The sequence below is a fragment of the Delphinapterus leucas genome, chromosome 5, assembly GCF_059928025.1.
Source record: "Delphinapterus leucas isolate spDelLeu-1000000601 "Yukka" chromosome 5, BTC_Dleu_Yukka2, whole genome shotgun sequence".
Taxonomy (NCBI): domain Eukaryota; kingdom Metazoa; phylum Chordata; class Mammalia; order Artiodactyla; family Monodontidae; genus Delphinapterus; species Delphinapterus leucas.
This window is the reverse complement of record NC_143133.1, coordinates 51,650,452-51,675,317: the sequence shown is the minus strand read 5'-3', so window position 1 is coordinate 51,675,317 and position 24,866 is coordinate 51,650,452. Positions and strand designations below refer to the sequence as shown.

At 36.0% G+C, this 24,866-nt stretch overlaps 1 protein-coding gene across 4 annotated transcripts in view; it reads right to left on the bottom strand.

The window, feature by feature from the left end:
* Nucleotides 1-257: 257 nt before the first annotated feature.
* The window catches only part of PI4K2B (phosphatidylinositol 4-kinase type 2 beta), a 36,294-nt gene continuing 11,685 nt past the window's right edge, over nt 258-24,866 (bottom strand). The window contains exons 4-11 of one of the 4 annotated variants that reach the window (XM_089911731.1): nt 24,399-24,530; nt 22,427-22,580; nt 20,652-20,713; nt 18,262-18,361; nt 14,185-14,318; nt 13,550-13,609; nt 5,977-6,220; nt 871-3,752 (exon numbers count right to left, since the gene is read on the bottom strand). In XM_089911731.1, the coding sequence (XP_089767857.1) occupies nt 6,047-6,220; nt 13,550-13,609; nt 14,185-14,318; nt 18,262-18,361; nt 20,652-20,713; nt 22,427-22,580; nt 24,399-24,530 (816 nt within the window). In that variant the 3' untranslated portion in view covers nt 871-3,752; nt 5,977-6,046. Of the gene's footprint in view, nt 3,753-3,799; nt 4,745-5,976; nt 6,221-13,549; nt 13,610-14,184; nt 14,319-18,261; nt 18,362-20,651; nt 20,714-22,426; nt 22,581-24,398; nt 24,531-24,866 lie in introns of those variants that run through there. The other 3 variants (XM_089911730.1, XM_089911733.1, XM_089911732.1) reach the window with 3 other exon arrangements.

Below are 24,866 nucleotides of genomic sequence, written 5' to 3'. Positions count from 1 at the left end.
GTTAGTTTCTGCTGTATAACAAAGTGAATCAGCTATACATATATGTACATCCCCATATCTCCTCCCTTTTGTGTCTCCCTCCCACCCTCCCTATCCCACCCCTCTAGGTGGACACAAAGCACCGAGCTGACCTCCCTGTGCTATGTGGCTGCTTCCCACTAGCTATCTATTTTACATTTGTTAATGTATATATGTCCATGCCTCTCTCTCTCTCTCTCTCTCTCTCTCTCCCCGTCCCAGCTTACCCTTCCCCCTCCCCATGTCTTCAAGTCCATTCTCTATGTATGCATCTTTATTCCTGTCCTGCCCCTATGTTCATTTCTTAAATGGGTTATTTTACTTCTTATTCTTGAGTTGTGCAATCTCTTTATATATTCTGGAATTCTTTATCAGATGTATTTGTCAAATATTTTCTCCCAGTTTGTGACTAGAAATTTTATTTTCTGAAGTGCCTTTTGAAGAGCAAAAGTTTTTAGTTTTGATGAAGACCAATTTATCAATTTTTTCTTTAATGGTTTGTGCCATTTGTGCTCTAAGAAATCTCTGTAAAAACAAGGTCACTAAGATTTTCTCCTGTTTTCTTCTATAAGTTTTAGCTCTCATACTTAGGTCTCTGTATGGGGTGAAAGTGAAAGTTCACTGTATGTGTGTCTATTACAGTATCATTAGTTGAAAAGACTTCCCTTTCTATTGAAATGCCTTGGCATCTTTGTTGAAAATCAGTTTACCATGTATGTAGGGTTTATTTCTGGATTCTCTTTTCTGTGTCCTTGATCTTATGTCTATCTTTACCCCAATTACCACTGTTTTGATTGCTGTAGCTTTTTAAGTTCTGAGACCAGGTAGCGTGTAAGTCCTCCAACTTTTGCTCTTGTCTCATAGGTTGGCCAGAACATTTCCATATACATTTTAGAATTAGCTTGTCAATTTTTAAAAAAATCCTGATGGGATTTGATTGTGTTGAAACTATAGACAAACTTGGGAGCATCAACATCCTAATACTATTTATACATAAGCGTGGTATTGCCCTCCATTTATTTAAATCTTGAATTTTTCTCAATACTCTTTTTATAGTTGGTATAGAGAGCTTACACATCTTTGGTTGGACTTATCCCTAGAAATCTGATGTGTTTTGCTGCTGCTATAAATGGTATCTTTTAAAATTTTCTTTTTCTAACTAATGTTGCTGGTATATAAACCTTGCAAAATTCACTTATCAATTCTAATAGCTATTGGTAGATTCTTTTAAATTTTCTACATGCATAATTATGTCATCTATAAATAATGACAATTTTCTTTCTTTCTTTCTGAACCTCATTCCTTTCACCTCTTCCCTGCCTTTACTGCACTGGTTATGCTCTCCAGTACAATACTGAATATGAATTGTGAAAGTAGGCACCCTTGTCACATTACTGATCTCAGAGAGAAAGTGCAGAAGGCAGAATACTGGCCCCCAAAGATGTCCATGTCCTAATCTCCAGAATTTTTGAATATATTACACGGCAAAGGGGAATTAAAGTTGAAGATGGAATTAAGGTTACATATAAGCAGGCCTTAACATAGGGAGATTATTCTAGATTACCCGGGTGGGCCCAGTGTAATAACAAGTGTCCTTAAAAGTGCAAGAGGGAGGCAGAAGGGTCAATGTCAGAATGATGTGATGAGAAAGGTATTCAGCCCGCTGTTGCTGGCTTTGGAGATGGAGGGGGAGGGCTACAAGCCAAGGGATGTGTGAGGCTCCTCGATACTAGAAAAGACAAGGGAACAGATTCCCCCCTAGAGCCTCCAGAAAGAAACACAGCCCTGCTGACACCCTGATTTTAGTCCAGTGACACCTGTATCAGGCTTCTAACCTGCAGAACTGTCAGATAATGAATTTGTGTTGTTTAAAACACTAACGTTTGTGGTAATTTATTACAGCAGCAACAGAAAACAAATATAGAAAGCTTTAGATTTTCCAGCACTAAGTATGATGTTTGCTGTAGAGTTCCTGTGGATGTTGTCTATTTGCCCTTGGGTTCCTTCTAGTTTATTTCTGAAACATACTGTTAACTCCAATATTTCCTCTGAGCTCTGTCAGCTCTCATTTTATTTCCTCCTGTTGCTTGTCCATCTAACTTTTGAGCTTTCCTGATTTTGATGTTATATTGTTCTTTCTCAGGTTCTATCATTTCTTGAATTTCTTCAGCATTTTAACAAATATTACTGTTTTCTTCTGCTTTGTAAAAGTTTCTAGGATATCTTCATTTCCTGTGGGTATGTGATACACGCTGTTATCCTGTTTTCTTAAAGCATATTGTATGATGTGGTCATGTTTAAGTGAGATGGACTTTGTCATACTTTCCTCCTATATTTTCAGAAGATTCCTGGGTAGGTGGTGAGGTAGGCCTGGAGTTTCCTGGTTGTGTAGTTCTAGGGTTTCCTCTTCTGTAGTTACTACAGAGTATTAGATAACATTTTTTTTTTTAAGATAACTTTTATTTTTATTATTCTTTTTGTAATAGCTGATATTTTATTCTTACTTATTTATTCGACCGTGCCGCTTGGCCTGCCGTATCTTAGTTCCTGGACCAGGGATGGAACCTGGGCCCAGCAGTGCAGGTGTTGAGTCCTAACCACTGGACCGCCAGGGAATTCCCAGATGACATGGTTTTTCATGAACCTTCTTAGTACTTTCTGAATTGTCTCATCTGGTCCCCTCTTCTATCTGTATCAGAACCTTGTCTCCTTTATCCCCAGGGTCCTTCCCTCGTCAATGTCTATTCTATATCCAGTAGCTTCTCTCAGGGCAGGTCTATGTGCTCTCACCAGCTACTTCCGCGAACCCTGAAGACCAGGTTGCCCTGGCACCCTCATACCTTCCTGCAGGCTCCCTTTACAGCTTCCAGCTGAATGCTGGACAGCCCTCTCCCAATTTTGATTGTGGTTTTGGATGCACCAGTTGAGACTGCCATGATGACTGGGGGCGCCTCCTTTTGGGGCTGACGACATGTCAGCAGATTCTGGGCTCTTTGTACCATCACAGGCCCCCCTCACCTTCCCTCCGTTCACTCCTCCAAAGCTGTTGTTTCCATGTGATCCTTTTGCTATTGATGGATTTAGCCCAAACTGCTCATTCCTGGGATCCATAGGGATATTCTATCATCTAATTTTAGTGAAGATGGTGTCACTGTGATTTTTCTTTTGCTATCCTAGTTGTTCTATGGGGATCTGAGATTAAATACGCACTGCTGCTGCCATTAGCCTTCTATAATTGGTTTTTTATTTTTAAATGATTTTTTTTTTTCTATTTACACTGTTAACGCCCAGGATAGGACAGACTATGGTAAGTTTTAACATATAAATGCAAAATTTTAGTGACTAAACACAAGCACTATTTCTTGCTCATGTCACAGTCCAATGCAGTCAGCACGCTCTCCTGGTAGGTTTCCAAGCAGTGACTCACATGCCCTGGCTGCTTCCACTTTGCAAATTCTTTGTTTACAGCCAAATGGGAAGACAAGAGAGTGGTCAACGGTGATCACTGGTTGTGCCGCAGTGAGTTTTACTGCCAGGTCTGGAAGCCACATATATCCCTCATCCCCACTTCTTACTGGCCAGAACTCGGGTACATGGCTCCAAACTCACCATAAGAGAGGCTTGGAAACAGAGCCACACTGAAGATCTCTGCCACTATCTGTACAGCTGCCCAAGCAACTTTGGGAAAGAAGGCAGACTATGAAACGTAAGATGCTGCCTGTCTCTTCATATATCTGTAAAAGGATTTAAGATGTAATCTGATCAAAGGACTGGTCACCACTGTTTTTAATAAGGTTTTAATTCCATTAGTACAAAACTTTAATTAAAAAAAATTTGTGAATCAAATCGTTTTCAAGATTGCAAAAAACATGTTTCCATAGTCTTCAACTAACTGCTGACAAATTTGGGGGAGAGTAAGGCAGCTTATATTCGAATAAAAATGAAAATGTCTCTAATTATAAAGATTCCAGTTAAATATATCTTTAGGAATGGTAAAGTATTAAACTGTACTACTAATATATGCAGTAAGAAAATGGTGGTTTGTCATCATTTATAAACATAAATGTATTTACAAACATTCTAAATATTCAATATACATACTTCAGGAGAAATCTAGTCTTAAGACAGTGATTTTTATTACCTTTCGTCTACCATGTTTGACACTATAAATATACTCACTAAAAACATTAACACAATATTTAAAAAAAAAATGAAGTTCATGAAAATTTATAAAATAAAACCAATGTACTTTGACTTGTAATCGTATCTTAAATATTTCAACTCTACTTTTCTGGCCTGGTCAGGCCATTTAAAAATATTTCCACACTATTTTAATTTTAGGGTACAAAACAGTAGCAACTTACTAAGTTTCTATTTTTTAAATTAATATAGAAATTCTCAAAATACTGAAAACCCTGTTTTATGAAAGCAGTAACCACATCATCACAACTTATTTCATTAAGAACACATCTTCAAAAGGCACATTTTAATGACTGGTATTTATCTAAAGATATTAGCTTGAGCTTTGAATTTCCAGTCAATTTTCCATTATCTCAACATTAAGATCATGGAGGGTCAGGGGAGGTAGGAGAACACAGGTTTCCAATGGACTTCCACTAGGACGGCAGTATCCTCACTCATCACATCCACGAAGACCAAGAGAAAGATGTGAAGAAAGGGAGAACGGCAGATCTGACTTCCATCCTAATTCAATCTTCAGGAAATACTTTTTATATAAAAATAATTTAAAAAATTACAGGACAGAAAGCTTAACAACAAAAGGCCAAGACCACAAACTGCCCAGTTTAGTCTGAGTGGTGATGTTATTTGTTTGGAGCCTAAGAAGAGAATGAAGCTCCTGCTTCTTTGGGATCAAATCTTCATATCGGGCTCATCTCAATTTCAATCACTTGGTAAGTTAAAAGTACTACAAATTCCCAGGATGTCAGAAATACTGATATTCAAAATCAAATAAAAATGACTTAATGGTTATCTCTGTTATGGTCCCCTTTAACTGGGACTAGTATTCTAAAGTTGACTGTAATTATAATAACATCAGTAATTTCAAGTACCCTACAACACTACTATTATTTTTAAGAGGTTATGTCCTAGGACCTGAAAATGCAACCCAATATACGGTTTGAGTTATGGTTTACCTTTCAGTGAAGTTTAATACTAATTGAAGTACTAAATTGAACGAGATCAGTACTCTGAGGTACTAAATGATTAAGTATTGATCCCATGCAAGAAACAGATGGGAATTTTTAATGCTATTCTGGAATTTCAAAATACTGGGGATCTATCTTAATTTCATATTATTCCCCTCAAGTCTCAGTTGAGTGTTTCCATTTTTTTAAAGGGGGAGATAGCGTTAGATTTTTTTTCCCTCACTATAACAAAATAATTGACCAAAAATATTCTGAAGTACAAAAAAGAAAATGGTCATTGGTAACTTGAAATATAATTTTCTGGTCCCTAATAATGGTCACTTTAGGAGCATTTATTCAAGTTCTAAAGTAGCAGCTTTTTAAATTAAGGCAACATTGTTTTATTCTTAACTATTTTCTATTAACTACTCTATTAAAGCTCATAAGAGCAGTTTCATCCTCAAAGGCCTTTTATAATGTAAGAAGAGTTAACATGACCATTCTTCTCAATATTAAAAAAGTATATAAAAAGTTATTGTATTCAAAGTCAACAAACACCTTATTTTTCTGTTTGGAATTCTAGAGTAATTATAGTCATTCCAGAATGTGTAAACTATGAAATGACCTCTGAAACTAACATCAACAACATAAAATACAATTTTTCTACAAAAATACGACATAGGAGATATATCACTTCTTCCCTGAAATAGAAATTTAGTATTTGGACAGAAAACTGTAAACTTCAATTACATTCAAAGAAAACCTTTTAGAAACTTATATTATTTGAGGTTTTGGCAACTGGAGCTCTTACCAGCAGGTTTACAGGGTGGTAATGTTGTAACAACACAATAATGTCAAACGGTTTCTTTCTCTCACATCTGCTACCAGGAGGAAAAAAAAGGCTTCCTGCAGTGGACAGTCTGGGTGAATGAATTGCTGAGGTGGACGATCCGACCCTGACCTCCACCTTGACTGCGCTCCACAATCACACAAGGCATCTGTACTAGCTGGACAGGACTCCTCCTGTCTCTCAATGCCTGAGTAAGATTTAAGATCTGTGGAAAGAAGAGAGGTTTTCATCAGTTCAAAAAAGATAAAAACCTTCCGTTCATTGACATTATTTTAACCATCTATTCATAACTACAATTTTTATTTCATCCATTTATGCCCAACAGAGACTGTGATGAGTAACTGCCATCAATATATATATGTGGATGTATGAATGCTTATACACACACATACATATACACAGACAAATGCACAGGATTAAAATTAAATAATTTTTGCCAATTGGTAACTTTGAAATATTCTAGAATGCATCTATGTCCAGGAGCAATGGAGTCAGAGACTGAATGAAGTGAATGGTTCCACATACATACCCCAGTTGACACTGGACCTAAAAAAATACTGGTCTAAATAGTCTGGTTTTTACTAAATACTTGCCTTACCCACTCATTCAACAAATAAATTTACTGCATGCTTATTATGTGCTAGGCTCTGTTCTAAGTGCTGGGGATGCAGCAGTAAGAAAACAAACAAAATCTCTGCCTTCACAGAGCTCACATTTCAGCAGGGGAGGAGTCAATAAACATCTCAAACAAGTCAATTACACCAAGTATTAGAAGGAAAAAGTGCTATGGGGAAGCATGAGGCAGGGCAAGTGAATTAGCGAACTGGGGAAGGTAGCATTTAAAGTAAAGTTTTATTTAAGAGTCTATTCTTAAATAGGAAAAGTAAAACTAGGAAAAATAAACTATATTACATTCCATGTTTAAACATACTCTTGGAATTGCTACTTGAGCATATAAATAAGGTTATGAAACAATGCATAGCTTACAGCCTATTCTACTCCGTTCAAATAAAAATTTAATAATTAATTTTCTTTTTTTCCCTGCATATCAGGTAAAAAATTCCCTTTGGGGGCTTCCCTGGTGGCGCAGTGGTTGAGACTCCGCCTGCCAATGCAGAGGACACGGGTTCGTGCCCCGGTCCGGGAGGATCCCACATGCCACGGAGCGGCTGGGCCCGTGAGCCAAGGCCATTGAGCCTGCGCGTCCGGAGCCTGTGCTCCGCAACGGGAGAGGCCACAACAGTGAGAGGCCCGCGTACAGAAAAAAAAAAAAAAAAAAAATTCCCTTTGTTGTGTACGTTAGAAATAAGGATGTCTCCTTCAGGTATTTGAAAATATTTAATATACAGATGGTGTGCATTTTACTAGTTGTTGTAAAGACTGTTTAATAGTGAGATAAGCATAAAGGTTTCAACATAAAGCCATACTAATAAATAAATGTCATAATACTTGAACAGTATAAACTAGATGGTTTAGATCCTGGAAGATCTGAAGTATTTAATACATCAGAGAAATAAACCTTTACTAGTAATGGTAGCTACTCATTGTATTTATGGTTTAGGATTCCTTTTAAGCTCTTCCCTTAAAATCTTCTAGGCTAGTTATGTTTGGATAAAAAGATAAAAAGAATTTACAAAATTTATGTTTATAAGCATTGTCCTTACCATGAAAATAAATGTGGGTACCAGCATGGCTAAGGAATGAAATATTCAGTTAGTTTCCTCTTTTGATTTTAAAAATCCTATTCTAAACATGTTAATCTAAACACACTAATTTAAGTAACATCTAATATTTTCCTGATTCTAAAAACAATACATGATTGTTGTAGAGAATCTAGAAGCGGAATGGTACAAAGAAAATGAAAGTCATTCTACAAGACTAAAAAATTTCAAATATATAATAGCAAAAATTATTCAGTCTTAAAACTATCCAAAATATTAGTATTTCTTTGGGAGTTGAGAAGACATTTGATGATCTTGCATTTATTTACTAAAGAAATATTTACTGAGCACGCGCTGTGTTGGGGAGAAGACTAAATACGAGGGAAAAAACCCATCTGAGCCCTTAAAGTGCACACACTGTAGAAACAAACAGCCACACAAACAAATAACTGGAATGTAGTGTGACAAACACTTCAGCAACAGTGGATCTATGCCCTGACTTTACAATCTGATCCCCTCCTTTACATACCATTCATTTTTTCATTTCCCAAAGAATAAACACATCTATTACTATATCTTTACATCAGAGAAGATTATTTTTAGAAATAGACTAAACATTGCAGGCAAGGAAAAACACTTTATTTATTTTGCGGTACACGGGCCTCTCACTGTTGTGGCCTTTCCCGCTGCGGAGCACAGCCTCCGGATGCGCAGGCCCAGTGGCCGTGGCTCACAGGCCCAGCCGCTCCACGGCATGTGGGATCCTCCCAGACCAGGACACGAACCTGTGTCCCCTGCATCGGCAGGCGGACTCTCAACCACTGCGCCACCAGCGAAGCCCAGGAAAAACACTTCAGAATGCTCCATCTATGCCACATTTGATACCATGGTAGGGGTGTGATAGGTCAAGGGCAGATGGTGTGAACTCACAGACTTCTGCATATAGACTTTGCTTTCCTTTGGACTAGTTCACTGGTCCTCAAATTTTAGTGGGCATGAGAATTACTGTACTATCTACATAAAACTATGTATATTCTACTTCCTGTTGGTTTTAAGCTATTTTTCAACCGTACTATGTCCAATTTGCTGTCCTTTTTTTTTTTGGCCTGCACCGTACAGCTTGTGGGATCTGTTTCCTGACTAAGGATTGAACCCACGCTGCAGCAGTGAAAGCCGAGAATCCTAACCACTAGGCCACCAGGAAACTCCCCCAACATGCTGTCTTAACATCCAGTTTCTGAGTGAAATGTAACCCCAATACTCCCATGGAGTGCTAGGGAAAACAGAACTCCTTGAGTGGCAGGAGGAGCCTAGGAAGACAGAGCTGGAGCTTGAAGGAAAAAACTGTTCTCCAGAAGGAGAGGAAAAGGCACCCCAGGAGAGACACAGCACGCAAAGGGCACCACTGGGAGATGTGAACTGGGACTGAAGAACAGTTCTGAGCGGCTAGGCTTAGGGGAAGCTGACAGTGACAAGAGATAAAGGTAGCTATGTTGCTGGAGGCAGACTGCAAAGGTGTTGGAGAAGGTGCTCAAAGTCAGGGCTTAAGCCTGTACGGACTGACAAATCAGGGGAGTTTTAAATCACAAAAGAGATGATCATATCTGCTTTGAGAAAGATTGTTCTGGTCTAATGTGGAAGAAGGATGGGAAAAGAGGTAAGGACACCACTTAGCAGATCATTAAATCCAGAGAAGAGATGATAAGGACCCCAGGCAGAGGCAATGCTGAAATGTTGCAGATTTGCCAGACTTTAGACTCCCTTATTAAACAGATGCAACATGTTAACCCCTTTGAGCCAAGTTACAAAATGCAGACAACTATGTAGAGCTGTTATGAGGAAAAATAATAACAAACATAAAAATATCTAGTAAAGAGTCAAGTACTCAGGAGGTACGAAAGCGTCACTTTCATTTTCTTTAACATCAATTTTTACTGAATCTGCAAATGAGCTTCTGGTTTATATATCACTGAATAGAATTTCACTCTGTATTAATGAAACTGTTTTATTAATCATTTCTGTCACTTTTTTCCGATCGTGTATAAAATGTATTTCAAATAAATAAGTATTTCTGAGGTCCAGTGCTCCAAACAGGCACAGGTAGAACATAAAATGATGCTCTTATTGAGCTTGATCATGACCCTACTGTTAGTTAATGTAAAATTCAAAAATTTTAACTGAATAAACATTTCTAGTCAAATTTTAAAAGAAATGCCTTCATACTAGTTCCTAATTCCAGTCCACATCTTTATAGGTAGAATGAGAATTGTCACTGACTATGTGTGCAAAACTAAAAACTTACTATAAACTAGGACAAAAGACTAGGTTGTACGAAGCACAAATCATGATGTTAATTGGCAAAATTAGAAGGGAGAGGGATTCAAGGGATAATTATAAATGACTGAAATAATGAAACAGAGCAGGACCCTATGTCCTCTGCCTGCCTTTTGTCTGTGGAAAAACCTTAGCCAGAGAATAAGTTTAATCAGAGAAATGAGAAAATACGGAAACAAAGGAAAACAGCCAAAGGAGACCAAATAATAACAGGCTAGTCACTAAGCACAGTCAAAAACCCTTAGTTCCTCCTCAAGGGCTATAGATGAATATTCTGGGCCATATCCTGTGAGCTGTCTTATAGATACTGAAACCTCCATCAAGTGGAAGAAGTTAACTACGTGATGACCAGACTGTAGCTATGAACTAAGCTGCCACAATTCTGAGAACTGGCCTCAAGGAAATGGGAACAAACCGACCCTGGAACTGAAGATTAACTGTACTTACAACAACCAAGACGACGCTGGTCAGACCACCGCATGACCAATTTCAAGATGGCTGTCAGAGCTGACTGTGCTGTTTCTGCATGTAGCCCCCTCCCTCCATCTATAAAAGCTCTTGCCCACTGGTTGTAGGAGGGGGGGAAGGGAGTTGGTCATTGGACAGGCGTCTGCCCTCCCCCACCAGTTGCCGGCATCTAAAATAAAGCAAACTTTCCTTTCCACCAACCTTGCCTCTTTATTGGTTTTTGAGCAGCGAGCAGCCCGGATCCCACTTTCGGTTTCAATAACACAGTATTTTGACTCAATTAAGGAACTGGCTGAATAACTGCTTGAAACACAGGTATTAGTTTTTGTTTGTTAAGCCTTGGTTTCAAAGCTGATTTACTTTAGAATATAAAATAATACCTGATTTTTTTCAGACCAGCTTTTTTTAAAAAAGGGTTAAAATCAGAGAGCTACACAATCATGTACATGGTCAGAGTACCTTACTCTTTTTGGCTATCAGAAAGGTCAAAACCAAATTAAAATAAAAAACCAAAACAAAATAAAATTAAAACATAATGTTTTATTTTATTTTTTCTTTCCCAGATCCTGATCCTGTCACTTTTATATTCTATTACACCCATTTGTATAATACTTTACTCCTTTGTATAATACTTTACTCCAGGATACGAATAAATAAACCTAAAACAGCAGATAGCCACTGGTATATCTTTGTAACAGACCTCAGAACTAGAATGTCCCCATATCTGTTCAGACAAGCATTTTAAAATTAAAATTTCTCACGTACTAACTTTAATCTACAATTAAAGCTTACAAGATTATTTACAGCTTTTATTTTAAAAAAACACACAAACATTTCTGAAATAAAGATACATCTTTAGGGATAAGAGAATTCCAGAAGATGGAGCATATTGTTAAGTCAAATAGATATGGTTCAAGCAAAAATGCCAAATAAAATGTGTTGAAAGAAAAAAAAAAAAAATGCCAAATAAGGGCATAATTACGTATGCCTGAAAATTTAGTTCAAATATAGTTTAGGGTGGTGACACTCAGCAACATAATTACAATCATCAATCATCTAAGCCCATCATTCATACCTGAATTACCGAAAACACCTCCCCACAAGGCTCCCTGGTTCTAGGCTCATCTGCTGAGTCAATGTGCACCCCACTGTCCAATCTGCAGGGGTTCTTTGTTGGGTTATGGACACCTTTTGCTGGGATACAAATTCTATTGCCCACTCCATGCCCAAGACGCACATATAAACAGAATTTAGCACGTAATCTCAGGGAGTTCATAGGAGAAACCCCAGGGTAAGGTCTCCTCTCGGGAAATGTAAGTCTCATCATAACTCTCCCTTTTAAAAAAATATTCTGATTCCTTTTTTATTATATACAATATGTTAGCAGCTTATACATACCATTATGCACTACATTTTATAACATATTCTGGAGATGTCTCCATACTAGTAAATGGACAACTTAGTGATTATCACAGCCCTTTTTTAAAAATTGAAGTATAGTTGATTTAAAATATATTGCATTAGTTTCAGGTGTATAGCTTAGTGATTCTTTTTTTTTTTTTGCAGATTATACTCCATTAAACGTTATTACAAGATATTGGGTATAATTCCCTGTGCTATACAGTACATCCTTGTTGATTATCTATTTTATGTACAGTAGTTTGTTAATCCCATACTCCTAATTTGTCTCTCCCCTCTCCCTCTCCCCTTTGGTAATCATAAATTTGTTTTCTATGCCTGTGAATCTGTTTCTGTTTTGTATATAAATTCATTTGTATTATTGTTTAGATTTCACATATAAGTGATAATCAAAGTTTTGTCTTTTGCTGACTTATTTCATTAAGTATAATATTCTTTAGGTCTATCCATGTTGCTGCAAATGGCAATATTTCATTCTTTTTTATGGCTGAGTAATATTCCACTGTATTCTAAGCCAATCATCTGTTGATGGGCACTTGGGTTATCACAACTGCTCCAATCCCTTCCATGTGGAGTCTATACCCGGCACTTAAGGCCTTTCAAAATCTGGCTCTAGCCTGCGTCTCCGGCCATTTCACTTACTATTTAAAACGTATGACTCCAGCAAAGCACTGTATAAGCGCAAGAGAACACAGAGAGATGTATATGCTAACAATCTGTCCCTTTTCCTGACCCCCAGCCTCATCAGAAGCAAGAGCTCCATCAGAGTAGGAACTTGGTTTTTACTCACTGCTTTATCTCAATCATTAGGACAGTTTCTGGCTCTGGTTCTGTCAATAAATATATGATGAATACACAGTTATCTAATTTAACTACATCTATTTGTTAATGTTATATAATAAATAGTGCAAAACTTAGACTTGTCTTCTTTGTCACAGGTATGCAGCAAACAGCTACCTTAAATGAAATGCATATTTTAGGAAGAAAAAGTTAATTAGTAAGTCACTAAAAGACAATGTTTACCCTATAGTTTATTTTCATTTCAAGTCTTCCTTTTGGAATCTAAATACTATTAGTAGACTAGAAGAACCAGACATCACCTGTAGGTCAGCCCAGCCTGCAGGTCCACACCAGCAGATGTAATTGATACCCTGTATTGCTTATGAAAGGAAGTGAAAAGGAGTGAGAGGACTGAGTTACAACTAGTACTTTTATGTCCTAATTAGTGCTCAACCATGGTGACATGGTTATTTACTGACTGCTCTAGCAAAGGCCAAACATATTTTATGAGGAAAATAATCAACAGGAAACAGAACTTGGTATTGAAACATTCAAGCAAGTGGATTTGAGGAGGAAGACGATACCAACACTCAGGAAACCAGTTATCAAAACGAGGACAAGAATTAGCAGTAGGAGGAAACTGGCTAACTAAACAATACACAACAAGGTAAAAAAAATCTAATACAGAAGACAAAAGAGAAAAAAAGAGTATTGAAATCAACTTCATTTCTAATCATCTGAGCTACTTTGGTTCAGAATAAAGGACAGTGTTGAGAGCTGCATCTTTGGGTCACAATGGAAAAAAAAAGTTGACTACTGTTTCAAAGAGAGAGTTTTTCCTTAACGAACAAGATCTTAAAAAGGTGACCTACCTGACCCCTCATCACAGACATCTGCCTTTCAAAAGTGGCTTTGTCAAATCTTCTGTCAGTCTATCACAAAAAGGAAAGAAAACATTATTACAATTCTAAAAATCAGGATCTTTGAAAAAAAAAAATTGAAAACCAATGAACTCTTCAACTCAGCACATAAGGTCATTAGAAAGCATTCCTAATAGAAAAAAATAGCATGAAAAGATTATTTTAAATTGATGTATTTTCGTATTCCTCCAGAATGACAATAAACAGTGTAGTTATAATCCAACTTGTTCCAGAAAGGATTTAAAATGACTTACCAGCCAATGGGTTTAGGCTTTTTAAAAAAGAAAATTGAATCATAGCAGATCACCAAATATTTATTATAATTCAGAGTAATTTTGTAAAACTTCAACTTTTGAAGCAAACAACTTCTCAAATTATAATGTAATTTCACTTCAAAGAATACTCATAGTGTAACTTCACAAACTTATGCTCCTATAAAGTAAAACTGCTAATTCCTTTTTGTTATGTCAGGTTCTACTGCAAGCAGTGATACCAGAAGCAGTAAACTGCAAATCAACTCTATTAAGAAAATCTCTTTTAAGATTTATTTCATTTTCTGCAATAATTAAAACTAAAAACTTATTTACCTTAAAAAGTTCATAAAGATCTTCACATAAATCTTGCACAAAGTTCATGTCAGAAATATGTGGTAGAACCAAATTTCTTATTTCTTCAGAAAAAGGAACTTTTGCTTGAGGAAGCCAAGCCCAGTGAAATGGATCTAAAAAAAAAAAAAGTATTCTTATAGTGAGGGGAAATGGTTTATTTAGACCTAAATTTACCCTGCTTTTCCCCTACAGTTCCTAGGTTAAAAAAAAAGACAAGAGACCTAGAGGGGTGGGATAGGGAGGGTGGGAGGGAGACACAAGAGGGAGGAGATATAGGGATATATGTATATGTATAGCTGATTCACTTTGTTATAAAGCAGAAACTAACACACCACTGTAAAGCAATTATACTCCAATAAAGATGTTAAAAAAAAAAAAAGGAGAAAGGCGGTATCAGAGAGAACAATTAGTTTTTGCCATCTAAATTATTCAGATTTCTAAGTTTGGATGGTTAATTCAGATGGTAAAGCACAGTAAGGTATTACCTGAACTGGTTAGGTTTCTGAGTTTTAAATTGGAAACAGTAAGAGTTTTGATAATGAATCTATCTCAAACAGCCCTATATCAAAAAATATATCTGGGGCTTCCCTGGTGGCGCGGTGGTTGAGAGTCCGCCTGCCGATGCAGGGGACACAGGTTCGTGCCCCGGTCTGGGAAGATCCCATATGCCATGGAGCGGCTGGGCCCGTGAGCCATGGCCGCTGAGCCTGCGCGTCCGGACCCTGTGCTCTGCAACGGGAGAGGCCGCAACAGTGAGAGGCCCGCGTACCGCAAAAAACAAAAAAACATATATATATATATATATATATATATATATATATATATATATATATATATATATGAATCTCTGGTTCCTGTGTTTGGAAACTGAGGGGTATCTATAATTTGTTCACAGCCCTAGATACCATGGCCGAGGTCTCCCTGCCTTTTCAGCCACAAATTATCAGGAACTGACCACTCATGTTTGTATATGTGTGTGTGTATGATGTTCCAAAATTTTAAATCATTACTAGGTAAACAGGTAATTGGCTTTGAGGGATAAAAGATCCATGATTCTGGGCTAACTCTAGTTCTCTTCCGAGAAGACCATTAAATATACACAGTGCCAGGACTAGAAAGATTTGTAACGTAGTGAGATTGTCTAGACAGGGTACATATTCAGATTCATGCAAGAAAATGTAAGGCTTACGAGAATACGATCACCCACAGAACTCCAGTGGGTACATCCAATGCGAACCTCCAGCTCCTACCATGTAGAAAGCCCTGAGGAAAACACTCTGCCTTTAGAGTCATTCCTTCTGAATTCTCTTTTATCTATCTCTTTGAACACTGTGGGAAGTAGTCCATTCCAAAGAAAGCCTTTCCTGTGGCCTACATCTCTGAGGCTATGTCCAATTTCCCTTTGACCTTTCCCTGACCAATTATATAAAAGAAAAGCCCTGATTCTATGCCTGCCTTTACTTCCAATCCCTATCCCTCAACTTCTACTATCACCATTCAAACTCTCCCCTAAGATCACCAGTCATCTCATAAGGGTTTCTCCAAAAGCCCATTTTCAGCCCTCATGCTACTTCATGTGTCTTTGCAGCAAGCAGCACTGTTCTCTATCATCTCCCTCTGAAATTCTCTTCTATGTGGTTTTGGAGATACCACTCTCTCAAACTTTACCTTCTGTCTTTTAAGCCATTTCTCTTGTTTGCTGGCTTTTCCTCTCATTTTCAATGTCACCATTCCCAGATTCTATACTTAGTCCTTCCTCTCCTTCATCTACTAAATATTCATGAAACATTTATTGAGTACCTATGTTCCTCACATTGTCCTAGTGGTGGCATTTGTTCACCATGATTTTCCCAGGTGATAGCAATACCACCACGGCTTCCACTTACCAAGGTGACAGTTTAAAAATGACATCCTCAATACCAATTAATCTTTCAAGTTCTAGACCCTTAATCCCGAACTGTGTGTTTGGTAAAATTTTCCAGGTGTACTGTAGGCATCTTAAACTTGACACTTTTAAAATACAATTTGCATATAGATTCCAAACCATTAGAGGAAAAAAAAAAAAATAGAACAAAGACATCTCAAGTCAGTTCAACCAAAGATAGGAAGGAAAAAAAGAAAAAATTGAAATTCATGGTAAATAGAAAAAAAAAAAAAGATGGCAGGAAAAGTTCAAACACATCAGTAGTTTATTGAGACAAACTACAGAGTTAAGTGTACCAGTTAAAAGGATCTCAGATTGGGTAAAAAAAAAAAAAAAAAAAAAAAAATTCAGCTAAGAGCTGTTCATATGTCATATCAAAATAATGAAAGTTGAAAATAAAAGTATAGAATAATACAGGTAAATACTAATAAAAAGAAACGAGGTACAGCAATGTTACAACAGATGAAATAAGAAATGCCAAAAACACTGCGAGGGATAAAGTGGGATATATTTTACACTAATAAAAAGAACAAGCCAACAGCAAGATAAAACACCAGGCCTTTGTGTGTGAAATACAAAGCAAGAAATGAAAAGAAATGCAAAAAGAAACTGACAAAATTACAATCGCAGTGAACTTTGTCTCTCAAAAATTAACAGATCAAGTGGTCAAAAAATATATCAAGAATATGATTTGACTAACAAGCTTTCATTAGTAGACAGACACAGAACTTTGTGCCTAACCGCATTCTTCTCAAATACAGTCCTTCAAACTGGCCATATATCAAGTTACAAAAGAATTACTAAAAAATTTCAAAGAGCAGAATTCACACAGTTAACATTCACAGATCACAAAGCAATAAAACTTGAAAATTACAATGGACAGTTTTTTTAATCAACTGCCCTAGAAATTTAAAACCAAACAAAATACTTCTAAATTATTCCTGTCAAAAATAAAATCGGAAAGTACGAATATGTAAAAGCAGAACAACAATGCAACACCTAGCCAATCTGTGCTTTAGCCAAATGATACCTAGAAAAAAAAAATATAGGGAAATAAAATAGCACGAACACAACAGAAGAAAATAATAATGGAAAACATAAATTATGAAAAAGAAAAAGCAAATAAACAAACTGGAAACCTGATCAATAGAAGGCCAATTATCTGATAAAAGCGAAAAAATATATATATAAAATATATTTACATAATTATGTATATTTGTTTTGTATATTATATTTATATATAATCATATATATTATATATATGAGCCAATGCTTTACAATAGACAATCTTGGGCAAGTCTAGTGAAAAAAAATTCAATAAGCAGTAGGAATTTAAAAGAGGCATAGTCATAGATACAGAGATTATTTTTTAAATTTATTACATATATTTCAAACATACACAAAAATTTTAAAAACTAGTACAATGAATTCCCATATTCTGAATAACCTAATTCAATTATTCCCAAATTTCTTATAAAATTTGTTTCATCTATCCCTGTTTTTCCTCCCCCTAAGTATTTTAAAGCAAATTCCATTTCATTTCACCCCTAAATATTTAATATGCACAGAGGGGATTTCTTAAATTATAAGAGAATTCTTTAAAACACTTACACGCATAAATTACAACTCAAGATAACATGGATAATTTAAAGCAAAATAACAACGTCTAAAACTGGCTCAAGAAGACGTAGAAAACCTGACCATTAACTGTAGAAGAGACTGGTAAGGCAGTTAAGCCACTACTCACTAGAAAAGGGGGAGGTAGGCCTAAATTGTTTTAGAAGTGAATACTACCCAAATATGAAAATAAAATGCTACCAAAATATTAAAATAGATAATTCCCATATTACATACATTTAAAAACTGGAAAGCTATCAAACTTATTTTACAAGGCTAATACAAGCCAAAAAATCAAAATCAGACACTCATCCAAAAATAAGCAAACAATACATGGCAAGACACACAGAGCGTAGTACACATCTTTGCATCCCCAGTGCCTAGAACTGAGCCCTGATGAATGACTGTATTTCACCCAGTTTTTCCTCTGCTATTGTGATATCCATAAATTTCATTCCCTTCTTACTCTGGAAAAGGGGTAACTATAGAATCTATGGAAAGTTCTAAATACTCACATGCTCTCCACTCATCAGGATGTTTAAAAGGAAATGCTAGACCATTATCAATTGCAGCTATTTTAATAAGCGTTTCTTTATCATCAGTCCATTTTGTTTCCTGAAGGGCAGAAAAATAGTCTGTTGATAAAAAAATTTATATGCATATTTCCAAAAGATAATTTATAACAATTATTGAGGTTTAAAGACATTTTATCTGAAGAGCTTATAAAAGTAAAGTTGCCAGAAGGTACCAATTTACCCTTTAAGGGAAGAGACTGTCTTAAGAATCAGTAAAAACTTCATAATCACTATTTTTTTTTAAATTTGGTATTACAAATTCATGCATTAATAGTTTCATTTTTTTCCTCTTTGGGGAAGAGGGCTTGGAATTATCAAGACTTTAAAAAGTGTACTTCGGTATAATTTATTGTTAGATACATTGCTTAAATGTATGGTATTTGCAAAATATTGATATTTTTAAGATAACAACTTAAAGTTACCTTATTAAAATCAAGTCTTTCCTACAGTCTCATAGAAATAATTAGTTCAAATACAAAATGCTTCTAAATAAAACTCCTCAATGACCATAGCTAAATATAATAAGGTCCAGTAGAAGGAACTTCAAGATACTCTTGATTACAGAATGTAGGCCATTCCTAACTTCTCCATTCTTCTGTAAGGGAAACGAAGACCTCAGGGACAAGAGACTTTTCATGTTAAACAGTACTTCCTATTATCAAAAAATAGAGGGTTGCCATTATTAAGTGGCCTAGATAAAATAACAAGACGTGAAAAAGATAAATTTTAAATTGAAAGTATTAGAGTGAAGGTCCAAGTGATATATGCCAGGTTTGTTCCTGTTAGTTTATATCAAATATCTCGATGAAAATGCACAAAATACTTAAGAGCAAAAGAATAGGGTTTTCAGTAAAATCCAATTGCTTAAGATATACCAATAAAATATATTTAGGAACTGTTATCAATATGAATATTTTTATATGTGTATTTTAAAACCCATTTCTGCTATAACTGCCATTTATTTTTATTTCTATCATTTTTTTCTATTTACAACTTTATGAGGTATAATTTACACACAATAAACTTTACATATTAAAGTGTACAATTTGACAAGCACTGACAGATGTGAAACCACCCAGAAGTTTCCTTGTGTCCCTTAGCAGTCCCCTCCCTCCCTCTACCCCACCCCAGGCAACCATGGCCTGCTTTCTGTCCCTAGGGATTAGTTTGAACTTTCTAGATTTTTATATAAAAGGAATCAGACAGTATCTTCCATTTTGTGTAGCTTCTTTCACTTGGCAGGATTTTGAAATTCATTCACATTATTGCGTATATCAAGCTTATTCTTTTTTTATTGCTGAGTAATATGAATATGTAATTTTAAATTTCTTTGATGAACACGGAAAACTACAAACTTTTAAAGTGATGCAACAGCTTTAAGTGATGAGAATACACAGACTATAAACATTGGAGAAACTTATTTTTAATCAGTTAAAACTTTCTTAAATGTATAAACTGATTTAAACTAGTAAAATTATTCTGAAAATATCTCTCATGTAAATATCTAAAATTTGAACTTGGGTAGTCCAAGTTGATAGGAATGGATCTAAAATCTATCATTCTGATAGTGTTGAGGGTCTTCACAGTCTATTATGTACATGAAAAACAGCTTCTTATAAGCATTAGAAGTATATTTTTTTAAGTTCAATGGCTATAATTCACAGGTAAAGCACATAGGTTCCATTTTATCGGGTAATTCTGTATTACCTAATCCTGAGTCATAAGGCTCAGAAAGAAGTGAATTAGTAAAATATAAACATTTTGGCAAAAAATACTAAAGCCTTTCTTTATTACATAAAAGCAAAATAAATATGGTGGTTATATAACAAATTTCCAAAGCCCTAAAAAAAGTACTGAGCTGGGCTTCCCTGGTGACACAGTGGTTGAGAGTCCGCCTGCCGATGCAGGGGACACGGGTTCGTGCCCCGGTCCGGGAAGATCCCACATGCCGCGGAGCGGCTGGGCCCATGAGCCATGGCCGCTGAGCCTGCGCCTCCGGAGCCTGTGCTCCGCAACGGGAGAGGCCACAACAGTGAGAGGCCCGTGCACCGCAAAAAGGAAAAAATAAAGTACTGAGCTGATATCATTCTTCTATACTAATACAACATAAAAAATAAAACTGCACAGAGGTTTTGAAAATAGAATAAAAAATACAATGTAAACAGGTGAAGGAAAGAAAAAAGAGGATAAAAACAGAAAAAGGAGATAAAAACCAAGGATCTAGGTGAAGGAGAGGATGTGATGAAAAATAACTTAACATCAAGGAATTTTTTACAGAAATTGATAGCGTGTGTACGTGTATATACATATATATATTAAAATTTCCTTACCGTAATTTCATCTTCTTGTTTCTGGTTTTCACATCTGATTAACCAATTATCATTTCCCCGGTCTTTCAAAACAAACAAACAAAAAATCTGTTACTTCATTTTTTTATGGATATCATAGTTTAATACCAAGGGGAAAAATTTAGTCATCACTTTTTGAGACCTTTATTTGTTATCTGTAGCATATGGACATATTAAAGTCTCCAATTTAACACATACAGACTAAAAATACTCATAAATGTTAGCTAACATTCATTGAGATTTACTCTGTGCCAGACATTGTTGTAAGTGCTTAACATGTATTAGTTCACTGAATTCTTAAAACCACTCCGTGGTAGGTACAATTACTGTCAAGAACTCTTAAACCAAGGTTATTAAAAAGGATAATTTCTCTTCACCTTGAGAAAAAAAGCATCTACCCCCATTTCCAGGCAAATTCCTGGATAGGCTCTTACCTAATGTCTCTATAGGAGTATTCTAGATTTTACACTAATTTAAAAAAAATTTGAACTATAGTCGATTCACAATATTGTGTTAGTTTGAGGTGTACAGTAGTGATTCAGTTATATATACATATTTTTTTCAGATTATTTTCCATTATAGGTTATTACAAGATATTGAATATAATTCCCTATGCTATACAGTAAATCCTTGTTGCTTATCTGTTTTATGTGTGGTAGTTTGTACCTGTTAATCCCATACTCCTAATTTATCCCTCCTTCCTTCCCTCTCCCCTTGGGTAACCATAAGTTTGTTTTCTATGTCTGTGAGTCTGTTTCATATGTAGCTTCATTTGTACTATTTTTTTGGATTCCACATATAAGTGATACAATATTATTTTTGTCTTTCTCTGTATGATTTACTTCACTAAGTATAATATTCTCTGGGTCCATCCATACTGCTGCAAATGGCAATATCTCATTCTTTTTCACGGCTGAGTAATATTCCATTGGATTCTACACTAATTTTAACATTAACTTAAGACCATATGATTTAATAAAGGTAAATCTAAAAAGGTACATAATGCTTCTCCAGAAATTAATATAAATGAGCAAAGATTTTGAACCAGTGGTTCTCAAGCTTCAGGGTGCATGAGAATTACCTGGAGGACTTATTAAAACACAAACTGCTGGGCTCCCAGAAGATGCGTTTGTAACAAATGCCCATATAATACTGACCCTGACAGTCCAGGGAACCACTGTCGCAGATTATCTATTATGTTGGCCAAAAAGTTTGTTCGAGTTTTTCCATAAGATGTTACAACACTTCCAATTTCCAGCAGGCTTTGTCCTGTTGCCAAGAAACTCCCCTCTCCTGAGGGATAGGAACTGATTGCTATCACCTGGGCAGGAGCCTGCTCTGAGTCAGAATATCCAGTACGAGATTAATTCTGCCTGGGAGAGTTGGTACTACACCTCTGTTTTCTAAGGAAAGAAAAGAAAAAGCGGCCTCAGGGCTTCCCTGGTGGCGCAGTGGTTGAGAGTCCGCCTGCCGATGCAGGGGGCACGGGTTCGTGCTCCGGTCCGGGTAGATCCCACATGCCGCGGAGCGGCTGGGCCCGTGAGCCATGGCTGCTGAGCCTGCGCGTCTGGAGCCTGTGCTCCGCAACGGGAGAGGCCACAGCAGTGTGAGGCCCGCGTACCGCAAAAAAAAAAAAAAAAAAAGTGGCCTCAAGACTACTGCATCAAAATTTTACGTCTTTGATTTGGATAAACAAGAGTTGAATACAATTTGAAAGTTAACCAGATTTGAGTGAACAAATGAGAGAACTTCAGTACCTGTATTTCTGATGAGGTAATCCAAAATAACTAGTCTTTCAAACTGTGACTGAAATTGTTTTCTAATATTCTCAGGCAAAGGGTCAGCTTCAAATTTCCTAAGCCAATATTCAGCCTCCTTGTAACCTCCAACAAATAACTGAAAGGAACCAATCTATAATTTTAAGAATTATAGTTAGAAAAGAAAATATAAGAACAAAGAGACTACTTTTTAAAGTTCTCAGCAGTATTGTCATAAAATACTTTACATGAACACAATAAGAAAAATCGAAGTTAACACTAATTTAGATAAGCCACATTTATCAAGAAAACTATTTTTATACACTAATTTAAAATAATCACATAAAGAATACATAGCAAATAAAAAATGCTCAATCCTAGACTTTCAAGGAGCATAGCAGCTATTTTAGGATAACTAAAAAACAAAATACACATGTGCCCTTAAGGTGATATTCTCAACAAGAATGCTGTTTTCTAAAAATATTCATTAACATGAAGTTAATTTTGAAGACCAAATTTTACACCTATCCTGGTTATTTATTTAATAATAGTATAATTTTATCTTACTGAAAAAATACTTCAGGATTCTTTTTACAACATAAGATACAGAAAATGACTTTACTTTTATAGAAGAATGAATTCTTTGACTATGTAGCTTAAAGATCCTGTCATAAATTTTAAAGAAGTAACCAATGAATCATAACCTCTATAGTGGTTTTTTTAAAAAGTCCTTTCCTTGAAGATATGTCTATTTTATAAAGTTTTCTATCGCTAAAATTACTAGTTGTTAATGTTAAACAAGTTTTTAAAGATGGAAATACAAATTTAAATAGCACAGGACACATAGGTAATGGGTAACGTAGCTGGCCTCATAAATATTTACAAACAAATCACTACAAAGAAAACCTATTTAGGACTCCACACTTTCACTGCCGAGGGCCCAGGTTGGCTCCCTGGTCCAGGAACTAAGATCCCACATGCTGGGCGGTGCAGCCAAAAAAAAAAAAAAAAATCTATCACTTATCTTAACACTTTATGTTCTTGTTGGCATGAAATTTTAATGATTTCCTAAATGTTTTCTCTAAAGCACTCATAATGAAGTCCTAGTAGTCATAAATACAGAAATAATATCCTTCTTTAGTCACACCTATTTCAGCATATGCAAGGAGTAACAGGCCTTGTAAATTTTTTCAAAACTTCCTGCTTACTTGGAGTACAATACTAAAGACAAGTTAGGATAACCATGCATTTCTACTCAAATTCTTTTATATAGATAAATGCATAGCAACAACAAAACAACAAAATTGCAGGTTAAATATAATTTTAAAATAATAATAATAAAGCCTACTGCTTTTTCTAGAATGTTTTTCCCATTAACCCTCCCTACCCTTGCTTAGCTAGTTGCTAATCATCCCTTAGGTTTATTTAAAAGTGATAAGAAAAAACAAAATCTAGTATGTATTGAGTAAACTCGGCTACTATCGTTTACTATGTGCCAGGTACTGTATCAAGTACTTGACATATATTTTTCCATTTTATTCTCACAACCCTAAGAGGTAGTTTTTTATTAGCCTCGTTTTACAGAAACTGGGGCTTGGAGAGTAAGGGACTTGCCCAAGGTCTCAGAGCTAACTGGTGGAGAGGGTTGGAATAAAACCTAGGTCTAATTCTCAGCCTGCACTTTCAGCCATTACTTTATAAAGCCTTAGGTGCAGCCTCCTCTTGGCAATTCCCTAGCCCTCCAAAGTGGGTTAAATATCCCTCCTCTACCCTCTCTGAGCTCCCTGCACTTAACCATCCTCAACAGCTTTATCACATTGAGTTGAGACTGCTTGTTACTATAAGCTGTTGAAGATGAGAAAACCGGTTTTACTAATATATATCCACAGTCCACAGCACAGTGCCTAGCGCACAGAGCTCAGGTAATATGTGATGAACTTCGCCCCAAATAAAGCGCATCACAGTAACTTACCTTAGGAGGAAGTCCTATCCGATGAAATTTTCTACCTACTTTTGGCACTTTCTCTAAAGCATACTTTTTGCCTCTAGATTTTGCACGGTCAATTGCACTGTAGTTAAATGTCTCACTGACGAGCCAAACCACCTAGAGACGTACAGTTAAAAAAAATGGCTATTAGAATTTGCATTATAGTATTTCTATTCACATACACCATGGAACTCACTCTAATGCTGTAAATTAGCAAAGTTTAACACTATACTAAATGCTCCTGAGAATCTAAAATAGAAAGGCTAAGGGATTTGGCAAAGTTGGTTAAATGGCACACATGTATTTCTTTCTGAGAGAGGCAGCTAAAATTGGCCAGTGGAAGAAAGAAGTAATAGTCTTGAAATGTAGAATTAGCAATGAACATTTCCAGTAGAACTTCAAGTAAAAATGTATAAAGGTCAGAAAGAAAAAGATAGCAGTCTTCTGAGCATA